General features: G+C 46.4%; 1 protein-coding gene across 3 annotated transcripts in view; it reads left to right on the top strand.

The window, feature by feature from the left end:
- Nucleotides 1-24174, top strand: part of GLI2 (GLI family zinc finger 2) — a 271620-nt gene that overhangs the window by 233480 nt on the left and 13966 nt on the right. For 2 of the 3 annotated variants that reach the window (XM_090046032.1, XM_090046033.1), the window contains exons 6-10: nucleotides 6544-6745; nucleotides 9842-10055; nucleotides 11744-11857; nucleotides 17674-17805; nucleotides 22868-23017. In XM_090046032.1, coding sequence (XP_089902158.1) covers nucleotides 6544-6745; nucleotides 9842-10055; nucleotides 11744-11857; nucleotides 17674-17805; nucleotides 22868-23017 — 812 coding nt within the window. The remainder of the gene's footprint in view (nucleotides 1-6543; nucleotides 6746-9841; nucleotides 10056-11743; nucleotides 11858-17673; nucleotides 17806-22867; nucleotides 23018-24174) is intronic. The other variant, XM_090046034.1, reaches the window with a different exon arrangement.

The raw sequence follows: 24174 nt of genomic DNA, 5'->3' as shown, positions 1-24174 counted from the left end.
CTCAAGGAAAAGCTACCATATAGGAGGCGTACAGCAACATCCGGCTAGTTTGACAGCCTTGAAAATTTGTGATTGCCAGTCATTCACCACAATGAAATGGAAGTGCAAAAAAAAAAAAGGTGGGGGGGCATTCAAAAGTCGTTCCAAAAACTTCTTTGAAGACCTGGGAGTTAGGAGGAAGAAAGGTTCAATGGGGCAGGTGCTGACTGACGCTCAAGTTGGCAGTGGCATCGCGAGGATGACATCCATTCGTCATGACGTGCTAAGATAACATGGTGGTCCGGTTCACGTAAGCACTTACGAATGGTAGCTAGAGCTGCTAGGTCAAAGGGAATTGAAATCCCACCACTATTCTCAGGGAAGGCTGAACTTTTAATCTAGCACAAATCAAAGCACTCCTCAGGCGCTTTGTCAGCATCGTTGTACTGTCTTGTCACCATTGTTCATCCACGTGTTGTCTTCAGAGAAGGAAGCATATCTTAGCATTTGGCTATAAAATGCCTACCATGCATTTGGCAGCAAAGAAATAATAACCGGTTCCCCGCGGTGCCCATGTTCCAGGAAAGGACGGGTGTAGGGGAAGAAGAGGTCGGGCTGTAGGTCTACCTCTCTCAGGTACTAATGCGACCCCCATTGTAGTAGCTGAGATCTCTTACCTCTTCACAGTCCTTAACGCTGTTATTTCTGGAACACCCCTAGGTGGTAGAGGCCCACAGGAAGACCCAACGGAAAAGAAAGGGTGGTATGCAATGATGCTAACTTATTGAGGAAGAGATCTTGAAAGGCTTGTGTTGAATTCAAATAAGCTACTGGATTTATCATTTGGCCTCACAGCCTAGTCTAGTCCAGTAATTCTCAGCTGTTTTAGGTAGACGGAAGGCAGACTCATGACACCCCTCCATAACTTCTGTGAGCTGAGCAGCACCCCATTGCAAAAACTAATTTATTAGCATGCATACCCCCTTAAAGAGGGGCTGGGCAGTGGGCTGGGGGAACAGCAAGCCTGGGCTGACACTTATCTGCTTATCTTCTTAAGCCTCAAGTCACTTTTCAAAGGATCTCATAGCACCCTAGCTGAAAATCACTGATCAAGCCAGTTGCTATTTGGGTTTGTGTAGCCAACCCCATGTTAATATGTAAAACCCTACAAAAATTAAAAATAAAAAACAGATGGTCTGCTGGAGTATTGTTGACACTTTCTTCACTTTGGGTGAGATCTGTAGTCCTACTTATAGCTAGGCCTCAACCAGACCTCGGATGCAATACGCTAATATTTTGGAATATTTCCTCTCACAGTTGGCCTGGACTACAACCCGTACAACCCCAGTGATTTACCAGTGGTGAAAAGTGGGGCCAATTTTGCCATATGAAGTCCCACATTGCAGCTACCAATACACTTACATACTGGGAGAGTCCAAATGAGTACAGTCATAGCTCTCTATTTATTGCAAATCCCCACAAAGAGAACTGGCTAGATTGGAAATGACTTCATGCCCGACTAGTTGACAATTGTTAATAGGGGCCAGGCTCTCGCAGATCCCCTCACAGCCTTCACTTTGCGCCTGAGCTGTCAAATTGCTTTTTCTTAAACCTCTTAATTTACTTTCTGGGCTCCTGCTGTCTTGCCTCTTTCTTTAATTGGATGCTCAGCATTGTGCCGGCATTTGTTTCATTTCCGCTCCTCCTACACACAAACACATGCACAATTTCTAAGGGTCTCCTCTTGCTCTGATGTGGTGCTATTCCAGGCTAGTTTTCTTATCTGCTCAGTCACTGACAATCACTGTATTCAACGTAATCTTCAGGGGCCTTTTCCTTTTTAATTTTAAATTAATTTAGTGCTGATGAAAGGGACTGATTGACAGCTCTCTGTTTACCCCCACAGGACTGAAGGCAAGGTCGGCGGCAGTGTAAGCTTTCCCGACACGGCCTCACTAGTGTCACTCAGCGCTAACCTGGGAGGCAGCGGAGGGATCAGAAGTCTCATTCAGGCTCCATTCTCTTTCAGCACTTTTTGCCTTTAGCACTAGGTTTTTAAACCTTAGCCCCAACCCTGTGGCTTGAAATAGATTAGCCAAGCAACTTGCCCAACTTTTCTAATTCAGTAGCACTGCCTCTTGCTGAGAAGGCCAGCAAGGGTACTTCTCATGACCCATTTTGGTGCTTTTGGAGAGAGAGATATAGATCTGCCATGAATTAGACTGAAACTGCCACCCTATTTAACTTAGGCCACTAAATTGTAGTCAGATGGGACATTTTTACGCCATACCTACCTCATTCAGTCAGGGTTACCAACAGTCCATAAATTTATGGACAAGCTGCAAAAAAACAAACAAAACAAACAAACAAAAAACCCTAAGAAAACTTGAGCTTGATTGAAGATCTGTCATCAGAATGAGGCTGGATGTAAGAAGTATTGATGGACAGACAGAGCAGAGCAGTACCATCTTGGCTACATGCAGACAGTCAAAAAATCCAAGGCTGATTCAATTCAATCATCACAGATTAGTCTAAGCTGCATAGATTGAACTGATAAACAAGTGAAGACAGTCGCTTTTGATTCTGGAAATGCTGCCCCATGCGTGCAGTGGCTGGGGCCAGAGGCTAGGGGGTGCTAGAGCATACCACCCTGCTTGGCTGGAGCAGGTAGCCTGGACCAAGGCTAGCCTGCCCACCCTGTGAGGCAGGGTTTGTTGGGAAGATGCAAAGCATTCTGGGACACTACAGGACTGTGAGTTAACTTGAATGTGGAGGGGATCTGGGGCAGAAGTTCAATAAAGCAGTTTAACCTAAATCGGTTAAGTCTGATACTACATCCACCTGAATTTATCTTAAACCAGTTGCAGCCATTTTAAAAGCAGCTTATGTGCACTGAACTTCTCTTGTGTTACAGATATGAACCGGTTCCCATCGCTTATACCAGTTTATATGTAATTTCTGGCCCTAGCCCTTGTGTCTGAACTGGAGTGAAGCACCCTGTAGGGAGCTCTCTCTCAGAGCTTTGTAGGCCCTGAGAGCCCCTGTAGCCAGGCCCCCTTCCCAGCCATGTACTGCTGCTACATCCGCCTGTGCTGCCTATAATGGCTGCTAACCTTGGAGGTAGGCAGGGCTTCATGGCACGGGGTAGGACAGAGAGCAGGGGGCTGCAGCTGGGACAGCTGCAGGGCTGGGAGTGGGGAATTATTACTGCAAAGGTTGAAAGCATTTATGTTTCAGTGAGCAGTCACGAAAAGGATTCTAAGAATGGTTAAAATAGTTCTTAGCTACAATTCTTAGGTACGTATATTTTTGTACTTTGCATTTCCGTGATGTAGCCCTGCTTATTTTATGGCTTACTTCCTTTATGGTTATATTCTGCTCAGGTAACTGAATATTCCTTCTTTGCATGCCCTTATTAGTATGCATGTTTGTAGGCTTGGAGGTTACTCATGCCTGTTCTGCTGTTTGTGGGCCTAGATCTTATGGTTTGAGGGTCATTTTTAGCTGGCATAGGTGGTAGAGCCCCCAGGTAGCAGCACTGGGTGAGTCTCCCTCCTAACAAGCTGTGCTAGGAGGTAGCTCCCCTGGGCTCGTCACTAGTGACTGAGGCTATTAGGTGTTTGGGTTTTACTGAATATATATTGGTTAAGGTTTTTTGTAAGATCATGTGCTTGTCCTCTTATCTCCTGTAATGAACCTGGCTGACCATTGCTCAAGAGTGGGGAAGTCTGATCACTTTAGAACGGGAGTGGGCAAAATGCGGCCTGCAGGCTGGATGCGGCCCGCCGGCCCATTTCTTCCGGCCCATGGAAAATATTCATTTTCTAAAAAAAATTTAGAAAATGAATATTTATCTGCTCCTGGCTGCCTGTCATGCGGCCCTCGATGGCTTGCCAAAACTCAGTAAGTGGCCCTCCGCCTGAAATAATTGCCCGCCCCAACTTTAGAACACCTGGCTAAAATGTGCTTTCTAGGGTGGCTACTAAATCCCCAGAATATGGGACATCCCCCTGGCAAGGGTTAGGCCCCCTTGGCCAATCAGCGGTAAGGGGTGAGGCCACCAGGCCCCTTGGTCAATCAACAGTAAGGGGCAGGACCACCACAAAGTTCCTCCTGGCTGTGCGCTACCCTACCTCTCGGCACAGCCAATAGAATTGCGAGGACAAATGTTTGACATGGATTTCCACCAATGAGCTAAAAAAAACAGGTCTTTTGGCAGCCCGTGCCTCATTTAGAAATGGACAGGGGACAGAAAGTTTAAAAACAGGACAGTCCAGTATAAAACGAGACCAGTGGCCACACTAGTAGTTTCCCAGGTTTCTGGGTGGGGGCTGAAGCCAGGTTTAGAAAGCTGGTGTTCAGTGCTAAGATTTGAACCTGGCCTTTATTGTTGCTGTGCAGGTCCTGGCCAAAGAGTTACATTTATATTATGTAAAATGTATGTCCATAAAAACATATACCAATAAAAAAATTTGGTCATCAGCTTGTCAATAAAAAAAAAAATTATTGGATTGGCAACCTTGCTCCAATTTAAAGTAGTGATGAAGGTCTGGTCAGCAGTTTAGTTATTGGCTGGAAAAGTGGGGAAGGGGATGGAAAGCGTAATTTTCATCTAGCCTATACTGTAATCAGCTCCTCTAGATGCTGAGAAGCATATGGCACTATAATCCATTATCATTCCCATCAGCCAAGAAGCCCTTTATGCCCATAAGGGGGCTGTAGTTACAGGGATTTTCAGTGTTAACTTCAAACCATGCACTGAAAATGTGTTTATCTGGAATAAAGAATACAGTGCATCATCTCTAGTATTTCAACACGAAGTATGCGAGGAATAAATGAAGCAATCCTAAATAAATCTGTTAATTATATTGAATTAGAATGAATTTATATGAGCCCTTTTTAAGTCTGTTGTTTACCCAATCTCTTCTAGTTTTAGCTTGTTGCTACTCATTCAAACTCTTTTTGAGTGAAGACTTTGGCAATAGGCACTTCATATTTTTTAAGGAATCAAAATGAATGGGTTTATTTCATTATTAACCTTTTCATTCTCAGTATGGTATGGATTAAGAGCTCCAGTCAAAGGGAGCAGCTACGTGTTCATTAATGTGCTGTAATTACAACGCATTAAGCTTAGTACTTGTAAAAACAGGTACTAACTTAATGTGCCGTAATCGGTGCTACTGCACATTAGCACAGATGAACACTTTACGTGATGCTTAATTCCCATTGGACTAATCTGCTGCACAGTAGCACGGCTTTTGCCACCTGCGCTAATCTGGAGTAGAATTAGTCCAATGAGCATTAAGCATCTTGTGTAGATGTGCTCAAAGACACAAGCCCGTTGTGTTAGGAGTAGTACAAATTATAGGGCAAGATGATGGGGTCTTGGGCCTGGCACTCAAGGGGCACAGCTACATGGGCCATGGGCCTGGCACCTGAGGGGTGCAGCTGTACAGGGCCCAGGGGCCTGATTAGAGCTAGTGCCTCAGACTGACATCCAACATGGTGGGCCTAGGCTAGAAGGCTTAGCCAGATTAAAGGGGTGGAGACCGAGTAAGCTAAGGCCCCAAAGAGGGAATAACTTACATGTAACATCCGCAAGGCATGCGGTGTTGTATAGGGAAGGTTTTGGAGCCATGCAATTAGCCCATAAGGCTCAAGGTGCCCCGTGCGGCACAGTGCTGGAATGAGGTCCAGCGAAGGGCCCAAGGACCAGTGAATTTTTGTGGGGTTCAGTGCACTGGGGCCACGCAAAGGCCCCTGGGCAGCCTCCCAATTTATTATTTCACCATCAGGATGTGGCAGGAGAGACAAGAGCATGCTCTCGGAGCAGAGCTGGTGCGGTCATGGAGCTGTTAGGGGCACCATGGGTACCCCTGGGGACCCTGATCGATGACACTTGCAAAGAGCCCTTGCAGAATAGAGATCAGCCGGTTCAAAACCAACCACTCCGATGCTCCTCTTCCATACATTAGGGAAGCCACTGACATCGCAGCAAGGCAGAAATGAGTCAGCTGAGAAAGTGGAAGTCCAAGCTCAGGACTCCCAGGTGCTGAATCAGCAAGGGATTTAAGTAAGTCCCATCCATTTCAGCGAACTTCCTCCCATGCTTCACATTAGGCTTGTGCTTAAGTTCTTCGCTGAATCCGTGTCTTGACAAAAGCCCAGCAGTGGAACTCAGCATTCGGGCACTAGAAAGCCAAAGAAAAACAAAGGCGTTTTCTGAGTTCAGCAGCTTCAGTAAAGACTCTGCTTCATTGTCAGGGCACCCAAGTCCTGCGGCTTCTCCTCCACGAGAATGGCTGTCACAGCAAAAAATACAGATGCGTAGTATGAATTTTTCTTTTTTTGTGTGTGTGAGGGGGCTTAAGAAATGTTTTCAAGGTAAACGAGTCCCAGCTAGGGGCTTGCATGTCATTTAATGCTCTCAGACTGAGTCTTCCTCCCAGTAAATCAAGCAGAGCACCGCAAACTTCTTTCATTCACTTGGCCACAAGAAGGGAGAAGCCTGCTGCTTTTATCTGACTAGACGCACTGGTTTGTTTTTTTTTCTCTTCCTTACAGTGTCAAGATTTTCAAGCCCTCGGGTGACTCCAAGATTAAGCAGAAAGCGAGCCCTCTCCATATCCCCGCTGTCTGATGCCAGCATTGATCTTCAAACAATGATCAGGACATCCCCTAACTCCCTGGTGGCTTATATTAATAACTCCCGAAGTAGTTCTGCTGCGAGTGGCTCGTATGGCCATTTATCTGCAGGGGCAATAAGGTAAAACAGTTGGAGTGGCTCAATTTAGGCTTTTATTTATTTGATCTCCTGTCTGCATAATTATCTCCTTGTCAGGAACTCAAGCTGCAGAAAGGAAGCCTTTCAGGGTTTGCCCATCTAAGGTAACAAGGAATCCTGTTAAAAAAAATCTATCCCTTTTATGTACGGGCTCTGTGTTACACATTAATATGAAACAACCTGGCTTGTGGAAAAGTAATGTTTAATGTGTTTCTTCTATACTGATGGCTATATCAGTAATTTATACCGTATATGGGTTTCTTGTTTCCGGATGGGACTGTCAACTTGCCAGATTGCTAATAATTGCAATATGCTTTTACCTCTTAGCAGCCAAACAAAAGAGGCTCAGTTCTGCCAATAAATTAGCTTTGCTAAATGGTGTGACTAGCCTAATTAGAAATCCCCACCTCCACCCCTTAGGAGACTATCCCCAAAGTAGCCCTGCAAATATTAACCTAGATTTTCAAAAATTGCTGCCTGTGTGGACTTGGGAGCCTAACTTTTTAAACACCCATTAAAAAAAATCTAGATCATTGAGTGAAATTCTGCTCTAGACTTAATTAGAAAATATTTCTCCTAGGCAAATAATTGATGCCAATCCTCTGGGTGATTGCTTAAGAATGGTTGCACTGTGCTCCTGCTGTTAGCAGTAGTGTGAAGTTAAGTACATTCATATCTATTAATAATGTTGTTGTAGATGCATGGGGAAGAAACACAAGGCTTTAGAGAAGCCACAGATACCTAAAGAGTTTTGATCTTGTTTTAAAGGAAAAAAAAATGGCATTTCTACTTGTTACAGTAATTTAAACACTACTTTGTTGGGTAACATCACTTGTAAAATTGTAAAAGTATTTCTAAAGCAGCAGCTTCGAGAATCATCTGAAATTTAGCTACAAATCATAGTTCTTCCACTATTACCTTGTGTTCTCTACATCTGTTGTACCCTCGTCTAGTCTACTGTGTTTAAATATAGTTGTTAAGCTCTTTGGGGGAAGAACCTTTTTTATTGTAAGTGTTTGTATTGTGGCTAATATCATTCAATAATAACAGTAGTAATAAATTCAGAGCCATTAGGTATATCTTTACAAGGAATATCTTAAATCTCACATTTCTTACTATTACTACTAACAACAAGACGATGTAAATGAGCTGCATTCATAAAACAGTCTAACTCTTAATAGTTCGTAGTGTGGCTTCTTTAATTTTTAATCAGTAAAAAAGCTTATTGGTGACAGTAGTGACACAAACTAGTGACCACCTCATCATGGGAGGATGGCCAACTGTTATAAGTCACTTTTCTCATGGCTCCTTTGTATAAACCAGTTGCTCCACGGCAACCTGCCATCAGATAGTATGATGTCATTCATATTTATTTAACCACTGGGGCAGCATTGTGTGTTTTGCTCACCTTGTCACTAACGGGTTTGGAATAAAACCAACCTTAATTGTATAATGATGGGGGAGTAAGGGACTAAGTTATTTTAAAAAAAACCCATAGATTTATATATTTTTAAATATATAAAATGTAATATACTGCTAATGGTTGACCAGTTCAGCAAGCATTGCACCTCTTGCGGCTTTAACAATGAGAAAATATTCGCGTGTGTACATTAGGGCTGTGCGAAACTGCACCGTTCCGTTTCGCCTTGAGTTTCGCTGGTTCGAGGGAATAGCGTTTTGTCTCTAATTTCATTTCAAGTCAAAACAGCTGCTCCGTTCCGTTTTGTCAAAACAGAAAGGCTGTTCTGATGCTGTTTTGAGTTTCACTGGAGATGGGGAGTCAGACCAGCTAGGTTGACTTCCCATCCCCAGCACTACATCGCACCGGGACGGCAGGCAGCCCAGCTGGGCTGCTTCCCGGCCCAGTGCAATCAAGCACGGGGCCCCAGGAAGCAGCTGGGCTGCCTCCCACCCCTGGCATGATCAAGCGTATGGGGATGCCGGATCTTGCGCTGGGGATGAGAAGTCAGCCCAGCTGGACTGACTTCCCATCCCCAGCCTATGGTCGAGAGCCTTGTTTCAACCAGCCTCATTTTGTTTCGAGACTATTTCAACTGGCTTTGTTTTGTTCTCATTTTGCTGTTTCGACCTCAAGATTGGTCAAAACAGTGTTGGAATGAAACAGCCGGTGAAATTTCGCACAGCCCTGGTGTACATGTGCTTAGGATCCTCTCTTTAAAGTGCAAAATTGGCAATAATAAACTTGTTTAACACCACATGCCAAGAGCCAGGGCAGCGACAGAGCAGATTTCCCACACTTCTTCTCCTTTGTGCCTTAATCCTCTTCTGGGGGAACCACCTCTGAAAGAGAGACTAATTCAGGACTTGGCCTTCTTGCAAGGCTGGCAGTTCCAGCTGTTATTCTGGACACCGCATCAACTCCCTCTAAGTCTGAAATCATGGACTTCATACGAGCCATCAAACAGCTAGTAGATGTTGATCATTTCTGGTTACCCATGATGCGGTTAGGAGTTGAACTTACATCTAACTTGAATCTGAAGGACTACATAGTCTACTACCCTCATACCACAGCATCCTGTTTTGCCTTGAGTGCAAAGCAAATGCCATCTCTTTTGAATATGGTGAAGTGTCCCTGCTGTAATTTATGCCTGGTGAGCCAGAGAACATCTCCCCTGTAGCATCCTGCAAGCTGAGAAGGTTTCAGAGTAGCTCTGTACAGCAAAGCCTTCAAGCCTGAATTGTTGCAAAGCCCACGTCAGACCCATGTTTGCAAGCAGTGCATGGCAACACAGGAAGAAAAGGACTTTCTAGCAGTTTTGCATGTGAGTGGGTATATTTATATTGATGCATAAATATACCAAAGGGTAGCTAAGGCAGATCACATCTGCATAAAATTAATTAATTAATTAGTTATAGATCCTGCCTTATCCAAAATAATAAATCTTCTGTAATGTTTATTGTGGGTGATTAATGAAACTCTAGTTTCTCCATCCTTTCCTGTTCCCCGTGGCCACTAGGAAGTTCTGCCCTCACCTAAATCAATCATTAACATAAGTGTTTTGTTTTTTTTAATACCATCATGTAACTGCCACTTCTTCGCTGGCATTTGTATTGCAGCCCGGCATTCAGCTTCCCCCATCCCATCAACCCCGTGACGTACCAGCAGATCCTGAGTCAGCAGAGGGGCTTGAGTTCAGCCTTTGGACATACTCCTCCTTTGATCCAGCCATCCCCCACCTTCCCCCCACGGCAGCACGTGGCTGTGCTCTCTGTCAACCCACCTCCTACGCAGATCAGTAACAACAACAGCTGCATCCCTGACTCCAATCAGGTAGGAGCCAAGTCGGTTCACATATGAAATAGAGCAATGGGCTAAACTTTGGTGCCCTGGCAAAAACCCCTTCCTATTGGAGAGGGAGACTCTAGTCAAATAGGGAACCTGTGTTCAGAGATGCTAAACATCTGCTGTTCATGCGGAGGTCAAGTAGAGCAATGAGTACTCAGGGCCTCTGAAAATCTGGCCAAGAATTCGAAACAATGAGAATTTATTGATTTATTTTGGATTAAAACTGTTAGGCCATCCCTAATTTAGTAGACGTTGTCTGTATACACACAGCATTATTGTGTCGTTCAAGCGTTCAAGCGGTGACTGCCAATTAGAGCTCTAGCCTCTCTTTTAATTCCCTGAATATGGTCCAGAGGAGAGCAAGACCCAACCTTGCCATAGAGCAAAGCTCAGCCCACTGAGCGCCAGAAAACATCTCCCCTGTAGTAAGCTGCAGGCTGAGAAAGTTTCAAGTAAGTCCATACTTCTATGGGTTGCATGTTATGAACTCCACGGGAGAGGAGTTTTTCAACTCCTTATTTGCAAATGATTTTTGGGAAGAAATTTCTGCAATGCCATTTGGGTATACATTTTATGACGCCCAACTGTCCATTTGGGTGTACATTTTATGACTCGTTTTCATTGTTAGTCTTATATGATTGAGTAGCAGGTGTTTAGACTTAGGAATGTACAATCTTTGTGCACTTACCTGCACCAACCAGATGAATATCAACACCCTGAGCGCACACTCATGTCGGACATCAGTGGCTATGTATAGCATCTTTTAAATGGCCTAACTACCCACTTTTGGAAATGTAAGCTTTCTCTGCAACCTCTCTTTCACCTCCATTCCCACCCCTTTTAATTTGTTTTTGTGTTTTTATTGTATTGAACTGTTCTGTCTGATTTATTAGTTTGGAGATCCTCATGGGCCCTGGACTGGTTTGTTATTGGTGGGTTATTGGCTTGATTGGTTTTATTTTCTTCTCTTCTGTTTCAATCCCAGCAAATTGGCTACCCATATGACTTCAGTGGCAGAAGTGACACCTCTGATTTAGAGTTACCACACCAATCTTGAGCAGCTAACACCAGTGCAATTGCAGTTGTCATATTCCAATTGACTAGAGTCTTTGTATTGTGCATGATGCTTTGTCTCTTGCAGACTCGATTCTTTTCCAAGGGCTTGATAAAATATATGCGTAGGCTCCTACAGGCTGATTATGAAGGACACTCTCCTAAAACCAAGACAAACCATTGGATAAAATATTTCCTCTTGTTTGGAGTGGGTGGGGGAGAACATAGATTATTCTTAGGGTCGAGGGGGAGGTTTGAATAACAGGGTCTGGATAGTTCTTAAACTGAAGAAGCAGTTGAGAGACTAAAAGCTCCAGTGTCACATGCAAAATAGGGTTTTTTTTTCCCTCCAGCCTTCAAACTTTCCTTTATTTATTTTTTCTCTGGCTCTTTTTTTTTTCCCCCCTTGCATACTCGCACAGTAGGAGATTGACTCCGGACAAATAGCCAGGATAAGGTCTATGTTCCACTTAACTCCTGGGCGGATGGGCCAGTCCACAGAGCCCATTTCAGAGTTCCTTTCCACTCCAATTTGCTGTGATTATGATGGTAGTAGCGGCACGGCCTCATTTTTCATTCATAACCCTAGCAGCACATCTCCCCTGATTTCTCTTTCCTAGAGCAAGCAGAGCAGTGAGTCAGCTGTGAGCAGCACGGTCAACCCAGTAATTAACAAGCGCAGCAAAGTCAAGACTGAAGTTGAAGGGTTGCCTCCAGCTTCCCCAACCTCTCAGGTAAAACTTCTTGGCACAAACTGCCTGGTTGGCCTGAACACAGAGCGCTGACAGCTCTGCGTTGTCTTTGGGACCGATATTCATTCCACGTTTCTCTGCAGCTGATAACAAGACATCAAAGTTTGCAGGGCTTAGCAAGCTCCTTTCAAACCAAGGGACCCCCAAAGTGCAGGGGCTGAGTTTCCGTGATTGATCGAGTAAGGCATTACAGAGGTGCTTGGGACTTGGATTCCTTGGCGCTGCGTCTGGGACCAGGGAAAGGGAAGGCTGAATATTTCAACGGTGGTAACTTTAAAAATGACGCTCGACTTTTCTTACAGTGCAGAGCAAGCAGTACGGGTGTCTCAAAGCAAACATAGATTACCAGGAAATCTTGCATGTAGGTCGGATGCTCTCAGAAAGGGCTGCTTCTTTACTCAGTAAGGAATTGCTCAGAGCAACATCCTTTACATCAGTGACGCAGCATTTGACACCAAGGCGGGCCCAGAGGCCTTTGCAATTCTTCCTGAGCTCCGCAGTTGCAAACTGTTTAATGGCTGACAGTATCCATCTGACCATCCGTTATCACAACTGTAAACCATCAGGAGTGCTCTGGGCACTTCGTTTTCATGAAATATTAGGCTGTGTTATTGTCAAGCAAACAGAAGAGTTGATGACAAATTCCTCTTTCTGCTCTGGTTCAGAAGCAGGTTTCAGCATGATGCATGGGGACAGCAACATGCGCAGTCATCTGGGGGCTGGTAAAATTGATGAAGATAGCATATCAGGGAAAGTTCGTGCTGACTACAGCATGTTTATTAGGGCAAAGAGGCATCTCTCTGGAGCTTTGGGTTTAGGAGCACATCAACGCAGCAGCAAAAAGCACGTGACTTGAAAAAAAAAACCCCAAACTGGCCACCTCCCAGGCTAATAAGGCCCCATGCTCCAAAGCCAAAAGAGATATGAAATAAATATTCTGCCCTCCCAAGTATATGTATTAGGGCAGACTGTCGTACACGCAGTGGCATCATACATACACAGTCATAGTGATAACCTATGCAATTGTGGGCAGACACTTGTTTCAATAGCTGCTCTAGGATGTCTTGTGAGTAACACAACGAAGCGGGATCAGGTAAAGCAATGCAAGGGAGTTTAATTAGGAGAGAAGAGATGAAATAAAGGAAAGGAAATTGTAGGCTGGCTACCTAGAAATCGTGCCTTTGGGAGAGATCGGTGGAACGATGCCCCCGAGGGAAGTGAAGGCTTTGCAGCTGGAGGCATTTAAAATTGATTAGACGTCTTACTGGCGAATCCCTTGCAGGGAGCCGTCCTTGACATGGAAGACTCAATACCGTAGGGGCCTGCTTGTCAGTCGGCCTCAGTCCCCAACCCGGTGCTTTTTGAACCTTGGAAATCCCAGGCTGCCTGGAATTCTGTTGTTTCACCGTTGGTTTCAACCGTATTATGGTGGAAAGCTGAAATACCCTTTTTTCTTCTTTATTGTTTTTGCATGGAAAGAAAAGTTCAGAGACAATTTTGATTCTGAAACCTTGAAATGGCTTTTGTTTCGAATCGTGCCTACGTTACAGCAGAGCGTTGACTTGGGTGTCCACGGGCCAGCTGTCTCGTGCTCGCCTGCAGTCCTGGAGCTCCGCTTCTGCCCCGTGGTGGCCCAGCCGCTAGGGAGACCGCGCTGCATCGTGGCAGATACCGTCCAACCAAGGAGTCTGCCCCGTACCTGAGAGCGGGCACATGAGGCGTCTAGACCACAACTCCCGTGGGGCATTGTGGCAGCTCAGGACCAGACTCAGATTCATGTCAAATGGAAAAAAAACAGTTGAATTCTGTTCAGTGAACCAAGCTATTTTGCTTTGGGTCTCCCCGCTCTTCACTAGAATAGGCCTTTTCATTTTTTGCTTCCAGAAAAAAAAAAATCAGAAAGAAAACAAATTTTCAATTTGTGGAAAGTGCTTTTTCTGTGGACAATAATATTTCAGCCGCTCTACCCAGAACTTTAGCTGAAGACAGCGGGAGCTGCTGGTCAGCGACTGAGATTTGGTCTTCTTTCTACAGGCGTCTCATACTTTTTAAAGGCTTTTGGTTCTCCTCAGAAATCCTTCTGCGACTTGCAGCAACTTTTCTGTCATAGGAGCAGCCAATTTCAGAGAACAATTAAGGCCTAATAAAAGCTAATCTTTCCATGTATAGACTGTAAACCTGTACATAAAAGTCACAGATGGCATGTGAAAACATGACAGCTGTTTTAATAAGAATACTTGAGCTTTTATACAGTACTTCTCACCTCCCAGGCCTTCTGGAGCTGTTCACTAATCACTGTAACACTCACGGGGTCTTGAGAAAGGATTTGAAAGAGGAGAAAATGGTCTGAGAGACCAGCTCAGGTGGCATGCTCCATGGTGAAGAAGAAACCAGGCTAACTGCTGTGGGGAAAGTGGAGAACAAGGAGGGGCAAAGATGAATTATTTTAGTAGAAGAGAGAGGATGAAGGCAACTGGCTGCAGATCAGTAAGAAAGGCATCTCTCGCAAAGGTCCTTAAAAGATGGGACATAATTGAACATGGTCGCATAGGGTGTCTATACACGTGCTGCGGGGTGTTTTAATTAGAGTAGCTCCCTGACAGCCGCTCTAATTAAAACGCTGCAGCGTCACATGTATTCAGCATCCCGCATTTCAGAATGGCCGTGGGGGTGCTTTAACTAAAGGTTGTTCAACGAGGTTTAGTTAAAGTGTCCCCGCCACCATTTTGAAATGCAGGACACTGAATACAAATGACAGTGAGGCAGCCTGGCGTGTTTTAATTAGAATGCATCAGAGCACGTGTATAGGCACTCATACATTTTAGCATATTGTCTCATTTCTAAGGGATTTTCATGGACTACAGTCAAATCACAGGCTTGTTTGAATGGTTCTTCAGTGTGGTTCACTGCTTGCAACATTAGGTTGGGAGTCAGAAGATGTGAATGTTGTTCCCAGCTGTGCCAGTGTAGACAAGGTCCTTCGTTTCTTTGTGCCGGTGTCCTTGAATATACAGGGAAATTTAGTAGTGCAATGATCGTGGTCTAGTAGCGTGTGCGAGTACTCCTATTCCAGAATGTCCACACAGGGAGTTTTACTTATATAAGCATCCTGGTATAATTAAACAATACAATTATGCCAGTAAGTTTAGTTGAAAAGATGGGCCAGTGGTTGAACTTGTCTGCCTACAATGAACTCTCCAGCCTGGGAACTATTTCTGTGTTTGTTCATTGCTTAGCCCAACAGGGCCCCTATCTCAGTTGATGTGTCTAGGTGCTACTCTGAGACCAATAACTAATAGCATCAGTCTTGCAGGCCTTGTTTCATCTCATCAGATGGATCCACCTTTCAGTTGCAAACTTTGCAGTGGTAGTCAATGGGTCATGAGCCATCTAGTTCCCTTAGGCCCATTTGAAAACCCCAGCTTGGATATATATTCCACAGTGCTCTTTACACTCTGAAGGGCAGCTGCTTATTTTGCCAATGAATTAATCTTGCAACAGTTAGAGCTCTGTGCAGTTACAGCCCTTTGCTGAGTAATACCTTTTCTTTAATCATTAGAAACTTCCAGTCCATGTCCACGTGAGAGAGGCATCTGGAGATGACATCGCTTTGCCACTTCCACTGGCTTGAATGCTGCTTTGGCTGTGATAAGTTAACCTACCTATTTAGGGTTTTAGCTTGTGTGATAAGCTAAACTAGCTATTAACAAGCAAGCATCAAAACCCCAAGGGTCATCAGTAGCCGTTCCTCACAGGGTTCACTGCACACTGAGCACTGAAATAGTTAAATAATTTATTCAGCTTTGTACATGAAGGGCAAAAAAAAAAAAAAAAAAAGGTTATAGGGCCACCTGCCGTCTTGTCATTTCCTTCTCCAGGAAAATCTGTTGATGGCATCCCTGTGGGCTTGTAGAAACCCAGGTCTTTACTGGGTGAAATCCATCCCTGCACAGAGGCTGAATAAGCTATAGGAGCAGCCCCTCTCTACATGCATATAAACCCCAGCATCCCCCTGCTCGTACGTGCCATCTGTTAGATAAGGCTGGTAAAACTCCCAACGAGTCCTTACTGAAAGCCTGTCTTTTGCTATACATCCAGGAGCAAATCTCACCATCCTTACTACAGCTGCTTTCTTTCCATTGAGGCACTCAGATGTGGGATTTGCAATATTATTCAGCTCCGCAATGCAAAGAGCCCACTTCTGCTGCTCTGTTGTGGGGTTGACTCCCTGAACTTGGTGCCTTTGTGGTAAGACGAGGGAACAAGCCTTTTTAATGCATTTCAGCCTGCCCTTCCCTATTAATGCTGAATATTCATTTCCCCACCCCCCCATTTATACAGAGTCTTACTCTAGATTTGCTCCTTTATCTCCTCCAATTAGTCTCGCTGCTTTTCACTGTTTCCATGGTGGGGGGTGTGTAGAAATGCGCAAAGGATTTTTTTTCACTTGACTGAAAGTCATTAGAAGTGGCCGGCTTTGGTTTCATTCTGCACTTAAAACCCCCTGTTTCTGCTACATTCATCAAGCAATAGGTTTTGGGGTTTGTTTCCCTCGTAGCTGTAAAATAAAGCTTTCTGTAAGGTTGAGGTCTCAGCCAGGGGTTCATGTAAGTTAGAGATGGGTCTGAAACACAGAGCCCAAGTTCTGGAAGGTTTCTGGCCCAGAGGTTTGCTCTCTGGTCCATCTTTCATTTCAACTGCCTGCAAAAATCCCTCTTCTGGATTCCCTGCACCTGAGACCCAGTGAGCTTGAAGTTCAGCTTACCTTGCTAAAGGATGATGATCTCTGCGGCATTCTCCTGCTGGCGCGGTTGTCCTGATGAAAGGGATGTGCTGAGGTTAAGGACTGATGAAATAAGATCAAGGCAAAGAAAGGACCGTCTTGCTGTCCTGGCACAATATGCACACGCGCCTACCATACCAGTTATGAGATCTGTAACCACAGTTTTCTGTAGCACGTTATGTCCGGAGACTGGTCCCTCCCAATTGCCATAAGCCAGTGCGTGTGAGCTTTGCAACAGCCCAGCCAGGTAGGCTTCTGCTTGTTCAGAGATAGGGAATCTGGGGTACAGAGAGGTTAAACAACTTGACAAATCGGGATTAGGACTTGAATGGCTAGTAATCACCCAACCACCATAGGGGACTGAGCACAAGACTGGGAGGCAGGAGTTCCTCTCTGGTGTGGGTCAAGTTACTTAAACATCCCACCGTACTCTCTCTGACTATACAGTGGGGGTGGTGATATTTGGTTACCTCCCAGGAAGGTGTTTAGGGTCAATCGGTTTGTGTCTTCAAAGTGCTGCAAACTATGCATACCCAATAGGGATTATTACGCATCAGCATGCGTATCCCATAGGTCTCCTGCATCTCACGTGAGTCCCATAGTCCTTGGGCTGTTGGTTGTTCGGGGTGGGGGGGTGACTACACACACCTGTACACAAATATATTCACAAAAAATGTGACGACCCCCCCCACCCCAACTCAGAACAAAGTAAATTCCAAACCGTTGTTTTCTGCACAAAACAGATTTCGTCTTTACCAGCCAATTCTTCTCCCTACTTTATGGCTGAAACCAGAAAGCCCTGGGCATCTGACTGCATCTTTAAATGAACCCCCCAAACTGCAGGCAGCACTGTGTGGACTCTGCTTAGCTCGTTATTTAAGGGTAATCAAGACCATTACATCGCTCTAAGCACTTGTTCTTTCCATGACAGTCGCTAACTCCTGCTCTGCGCTCTGCCAGGACCCGAGGAGTTCAGCTGAAGTAAGCTCATCTCGTACTCTTTGCTGTGTTACAGGAGCACCTGACAGACCTGAAAGAAGATCTGGATAAGGATGAATGTAAACAGGAGCCCGAAGTTATTTATGAGACAAACTGTCACTGGGAAGGATGCACAAAGGAATATGACACTCAGGAGCAGCTCGTCCATGTGAGTAATGTTGGGAAGAAACCCCGGCAATAAATTTGGGTTGCTGTGCATTTGTCCTCGCTTTTTATCGCAAGCTGCTGCACGGCCGGAGCTCGCTCTGGGAGCCACTCCAGGCGCAAATCAGAAGTACGCGGCATAAACACTGCCAAATCAGGTCACGTTCCCTCGTAGGGTTTATCTGCAGGGAAGGGCGGACATGCACATGCATGCACACGCACATGTGCACGCACGCACATGCGCGCGCACACACACACACACACAGCTGGCTTCAATTCTGGAGGCTGCCGCCTCCTTTGAAAAGGATCTGTTTGATGAACACAGAGATTTTCACAGTTACTCAGACTGCTATTGATTTTTGTTATTTATTTGGTCATTAATTACTGTGGGATCTGTCCCCTGGAGGCCACCAGTCGAGCATCAGGCCTCACCCAGCTAAGCATTATGTGCACGCACATAGTGCAAGCATAATCCAAGCCCCCAAAGAGCGTGCGGTCTAAATTAAGATCTGGCATTTGCTGTCCTTAAGTCAGAAACAAAGAGTTACCCCTCTAGAACCCCTACTTTCATTACAGGTTAGGGATGAGTGATTTAGTAGAAAGTGTCTTGCATTTGCTTGAGGTGGAAATAATTCTGAGTGTTAAATGCGGGAGATGTGTTTAAAGTGGCAGCTATGTATAGATAATGCTTTTTATTTTTGTAAGCCCTTGTACACTCCATAAAGCACAGCATTGCTCAATAATAACTGATCCACAGTGGCCCGTGCTGGCCAGGAAAGCATGTTTCTGCATTGATCAAGCAATAATGTTTTTTTTTTTTCCTTTCTTAGCTTTCTTAAACCCCTCCCCCCCGCAAAAAAAAAAACACCAAAAAAACTCTGTAGCTGTCCCCAACGCAAAGTACAAGGAAGATCCCTGTAGTCCAGCACAATTTATTACCAATTCCCACCTCCCCCCAAAAAACCACCCCACACCAAAAGGAAAATATTTGAAGAAATAGGCACCATCCTTATTTTTGAAGTTTTTAAAACCTGAGTCTACTGTGATGTGATTATTAGCAACCGTCCAAGAAGCTGCAGATTTTGATGCCTAGAATATGCACTGGAGTGAAGGTCAGAGAGACAGCAGGCTTCCCACTGTGCCCTGAAGGACGTATGTTTGTGCGCGCAGATGATCGTGCTTAGGTGCACAAGGGTGAGTTTGCTTGTGCAATACGCCAAAGTGCTGGTGGAAGCAGAAGAGGTCGAGGAAGATACCAGAACTGGTGAGCCCATACATTATCAGAGACCTCAGTTCATCCTGGCTGTAGACATTTGTCACTTTTCATTTGAGAGACACCCCAAGCAACACCTCGAAGACACGTAAAGAGGGGCAATCCAACCGACTGAAATGCCAGTCCTGCCAAGGTCAGATTCGCAAACCGGCTCAGGCCGAGAGGCCTATTTTTCGTGTCTGTTCTGGTGGCGTGCAGCAGGTCTGGGCTCCTGCCCCAGTCTGGTTTCCATCTATCCTAGATTGCAACCCCTTTCCCAGCTTGTGCTCTGGCTCTCTTGGCCCCAGGTCTGCTATTGCCCCTCTCTGGGGCTCTTGGCCTCAGCCTCTAGGTCGTCTTCGATCTCTCCCCGTCCCGTGGCTCTGGGGTCGCCTGTACTGGGCTCCGCTCCTGCCCCTCTAGGGCTGTGAGCCCCTGGCCCTGTCACCGCTCTGCTCAGTCCCTGTCTATTAGCGCCTTAAGCCCAGCCCAAAGCTGTCCCGTGCCCTTCAGGTGTGGATCCCCCGCGCCTGCTCCCCAGCCGCCAGCTCATCCCGCCACGATGCGCCTGGCTCGTCTCACAGGTTTGGCAAGCAGCTTTCTGCCCCACGCATCTGAAGTCTTTTGGAAACAACCTGCAAGGGTTCACCTCCGGGAAACTGCGAATCTTCGATTTCTGAGCTCCGAATCCAATACGCGGCTGGCTTCAATCCTTTGAATGCGGCTTGTCTTCGCTCTTATCCCTGCCCCTTCAGGTGCTGACCTTGAGCGCAAGCCACATTCACACTGAGCCCGCGGTGGCGGTGTCAAAAGCACAGAAGTGCTGGGGTAAAGGGTTCATGCTGGTGTGTCTCCATCATGGCAGTGGTGTTTTCCAGCCTGGATGCTCCTGAGCGTTTTCCAAACCTGGATGTGCTCTGGTGGCCTCCCTCTCAAGTCACTCTTGAGAGCGGCCCCTGGGATGACCCTGGCTTATTTCTGGGTTTGGAGAGTGAGAGGAGGAGCAGGCAGGCCTCCAGCCTTCCAGGATATGCTGCACATACGTGCGGCCACACGTAGAGGTGAATCTATAGTGAAAAGAAGGCGCCCTGCATCCTCTCCATATTGTCCCACAATCCACATTTCCTCCACAGTACACCAGGCAGGCTGTGACGGTTCAGACAACCACACTTTTAGCTCTGCGCCGATAGGAACAACACCCAGAGGTTGATCTCCAGGTCGATCTACGCACACCGTGCCAGGCTGAGATGGAGGAGGCCTGCTGCTCGGTTTTAACAAGCGCGTAACATTGTCCACCAGCAGTTAAAGCCACCACCTCAGTAGCACTCAGAGTTGCAGTCCGCAGGCCTGACCTCGATGCTGGAAAAAATCCTGCGTACTGAAAGATCCCAAGTCCAGAGCATTTTTATTTTAGGCTCGCTTGTCAGTTTAGGTCTCCTGAAAAGAGCCGAGTGAAGGTGGGCATCAGTTTGGGCAGCGAGATCCCATTCAGAGGGAGACAAAGTTACATGCAGAACAACACAGCCCGTGAGTTATTCTGCAAACTGCTTTATTTCCCTCCCCATGCCTGTATAACCTGACGCCAGCCTCGCACCAGCTAGGATCCAAACTCCACGCTGCTGCTGAGTTTTCAGCGCGGGCCGGGGGATTTTATGGTACTGAGTAATTAGCAGTAATAGGGGCTGTGCAGCTTTCCTTAGCACATACTTGAGAGCTGCAGTCATTTCCTGCCCGCAGTTCAGCTTTTGACGGCAGGTGGATGCTTTAGAGCTGGAATACAATCTGGCCTGAATCAGTCTTTTTTTTTTTTTCCCTCCTACCTTTTGCCAGTGTTTTTAAGCCTGCAGCATTCAGGGATTTGGAGCTGGAATCTGAGTTCAGTCCACTCCAGAAGTAGAAACCGGGTCCTTCTGAAAACGGGAGATGGCTGGGGGTCAGCACGAGCCGTGGAACGGGCTGGCCCACCCGGGGCATGGCCCGGCCAACTTTGAGCACGTTAATTTATATAACCCACAAATGTGCAATTGTCATTCCGGTTAAAACTATATAGCTCTTGTTTTAACTTCATAGCTAGCTGAATTAATGTGCTCAAAATTGGTCGAGCCATGGCCCGGGTGGCCTGCCCCATTCCACGGCCCATGAGGGCCAGGATTGTTGCAGGGCTGTGGTGGGGGCCCAGCACTTGGCAGCATTTTTATTTAGGTTTTAATTAGGGTTGGGGAAGTCTCTAGTTTTGCCATTAGTCTGAGAATCAGGAGCAGTGGGGCCAGATCCTCTATTGATTGCGGTGGAGCGATACCCGCCTCCATCAGCAGATCAATGACTGGCAAAATCCCTTTAAAAAGTGTAACAGTGACCAAGCTATTGTAGATCACATGGTGGGGAGAGGAGATGGAGATGGACCCAGCTGTGTCTTAACACTGCATAAAGGGCAAAGAAATGTCATGGGGGGGGGGGTTATGTGTTTAACAGCCCAGATATTAAAGAGCATAATCTGCTGAAATAGTCCCAGTATTAGCAAAGTGGAACAAAACCACCTTGTTGTTGGGTTTTTTTTTCCCTTTTGAGCAAAAGTCGCATGCTCAATTCTGAAGGATGCATGGAGTCAACGCACTGCAGGGTGACATGTCTCAGCGGTTTTAATTTAGCTAAACTATAGGGACATGAGCGTCTGGGGCAAGATCAGGTACGCTCCATGCGGGCACAAAGTGTGCCGGTTGCTCGTCCCCAAGGTGTAGGCAGATATGGAGAGCCACTCCTGACCACTAATTTATATCAAATTGCATGAGCTGTGTCACGTCGGCAAAAGGAAGTAAAAGGATCCACTTTCCCCTCCCGTCCACAGTGTCAGGTAGGTCTTAGCAAGCCTTTCACTGCCTCTTGGTGTGTTTGTACACCAATGGATCTGATCCTGGGTAAACAACGATAAAAAAAAAAAATCCTCTGCACCACTGGTCCCTTTTCGTACTGGTAGGTTGTGATGTGCTGGTAGGTGGCTTGGCCAGCCCGTAGACGGCCTGTTGGGAGCCTGCAAGAAGTTACATGTTAGTCATCTCCAACTAAAGACCAGTCATTTTTTTCTGCAAGTTCTTACCCCTTCCTTCCAAGTCTACCCTGAATTCCCTTCTGCCCTGGATGGCTCTGATATGTCCCAGCCCGGCTGCTCCAAGACTATTTTTTAATATAGCTTAGTTAAAAAAAGGAGCATATACAAATGGAAGAACATTTTCTGTTTGGTGGGTGACATTTCTGATTGGACACTTGCTCTCTTCTGAAGCAAGGGGGCCGTATTTGGGCACCTGTTGAGAGGCATCCTAGTCTACAGCCTAGCAATCATGGACCACATATCGTATAGCTGTGCTCCTAAATGCCCCCTATCCTCCACAAAAGGCCCCAGAAGCAAGAATGGGGGTTGATGTGTTGCCTTGAGGCCTCCCAGTGGTCTCAAGAGTGCGGCTTTTACTATGTATAGGCCACATTTGGGTTACAGAAGCTGGGGACCTAGCCTAGTGCATCTGCTGCACTTTCAACAGAGTAAATGCAGCCTTCGTGCTTCAGTAAACTGTCCTAGTCGCATCCTTCTTGTCGCACTGTATTTTGGTCCGGTAGATCAGCGTTTGGGCCAGGTTTCTAAGCTGCCGTAAAGCAGCTTGTCCTTGCATGTCCTTGCAGCTCTGAAGGAGTGCATATTGTGTATGTCCCAACAGCCCCATCGACTGACACAGTGCTGGTTTTCCTTCCCTGCTTTCAAACACCATGTGGTCTGTTGGTGTCGGCTGCTCTAATAATGCCCTGCTTTCCCCTGTCCTCCTAGCACATCAATAATGATCACATCCACGGAGAGAAGAAGGAGTTCGTTTGCCGCTGGCAGGACTGCACCCGGGAGCAGAAGCCGTTCAAGGCTCAGTACATGTTGGTGGTGCACATGCGACGTCACACGGGGGAGAAACCCCACAAGTGCACGGTGAGCCACGTCTGGGCGGGTTGGCGGGCAGTGGGTGGTTGTGGCCATTTGAATGCATGTCTGAAATGAGGCAGTGGTTGCCACCACAGGTCTCTGCAGGAACAGTCCCTGCCACGGGGTATGTTCCTCGCGAGCTGTCTTGGGACATTAAAGCTAACAGCAAGGAAGGGTTGTCCAGTGCTTAGGGTCAGGAACTTGCATGGTCTGTCCTGCCAAGGAGGTTTGTAGTGACGCCAGGACCTGCTGTCTGCTAAAGGTAGGTAGTGGATGGAGGGAATGCCATGGGCATACTATACTTGGACCTCAGTAACGCTTTTAATACAGCCCCATGGGCTGAACAGTTGGAGAAACAGGTAGGTAGGTTGAATGATTGTACAGTGAGTACGTAATTGCCTGAGTGACCCCAAGCAAATGGATGGATGTCAGAGTGCCAGGGGATTTCGGGTGGGATTCTGCGCCCACTCTTGTTTGGTGTTTTGTTAATGACTGTTTTTACTTCAGTGATTACCAGACTCTCATACGGTGTTGCAAATAGCCTGACTCCTCACTGCCTGCAGTGCTGAGGTCCTTCTCCAGTGCGGCATTGCATGTCTAAGCAATGACCCCTGTACGCATGCAGGGGTGATTCCCCCACCCTGGGTGCAGGAAGGTCTCCGGGCCAGAGGATTGCATCAGAGCGATTCCTCGCACTTCAGGGGTTTCTGCACCCCCGAGCCCTAGGGAGCGCGACAGCTAATTGTGCAATACCTGGAAAGATGTAGAGGGGACTTTACTCAGCAGAGCAGTGATTTCTCCCAATGCAATTTATTTTAAACAAAGAGACAGGCACAGGGACATGCGTAAAACCTCAAGCTCCAGTGAATGGATCAAGGGGGGGTCAGGCCCCTTTCTCCAGGTGATCTCACCTTTGCATAGGCAAATCACCACTTCAATCTGGGAACAACCAACATGAGCATCTGCAGACACTCTTATCTGAAAGCAAAACCCGGGTGTCGGCGGTCCCCTACTCGCTGCAGTGTTGTGACGATGCGTGGGACCGCATGCTTAGTTACCAGTGTTTTCCGGTGAATGGAGTAATATTTTTCAGCGCTTGCCATGTGCATGGGGTGAGAGGGAATTGTGTTGCTTTTATTCAAAGTCACCGTATGCTGAATGAA

This window comes from Crocodylus siamensis, chromosome 4 (assembly GCF_052110815.1).
Source record: "Crocodylus siamensis isolate JL-2025a chromosome 4, ASM5211081v1, whole genome shotgun sequence".
Taxonomy (NCBI): domain Eukaryota; kingdom Metazoa; phylum Chordata; order Crocodylia; family Crocodylidae; genus Crocodylus; species Crocodylus siamensis.
Note: the sequence above shows the minus strand (reverse complement) of the source record. Positions and strands in the feature narration are given on the sequence as shown.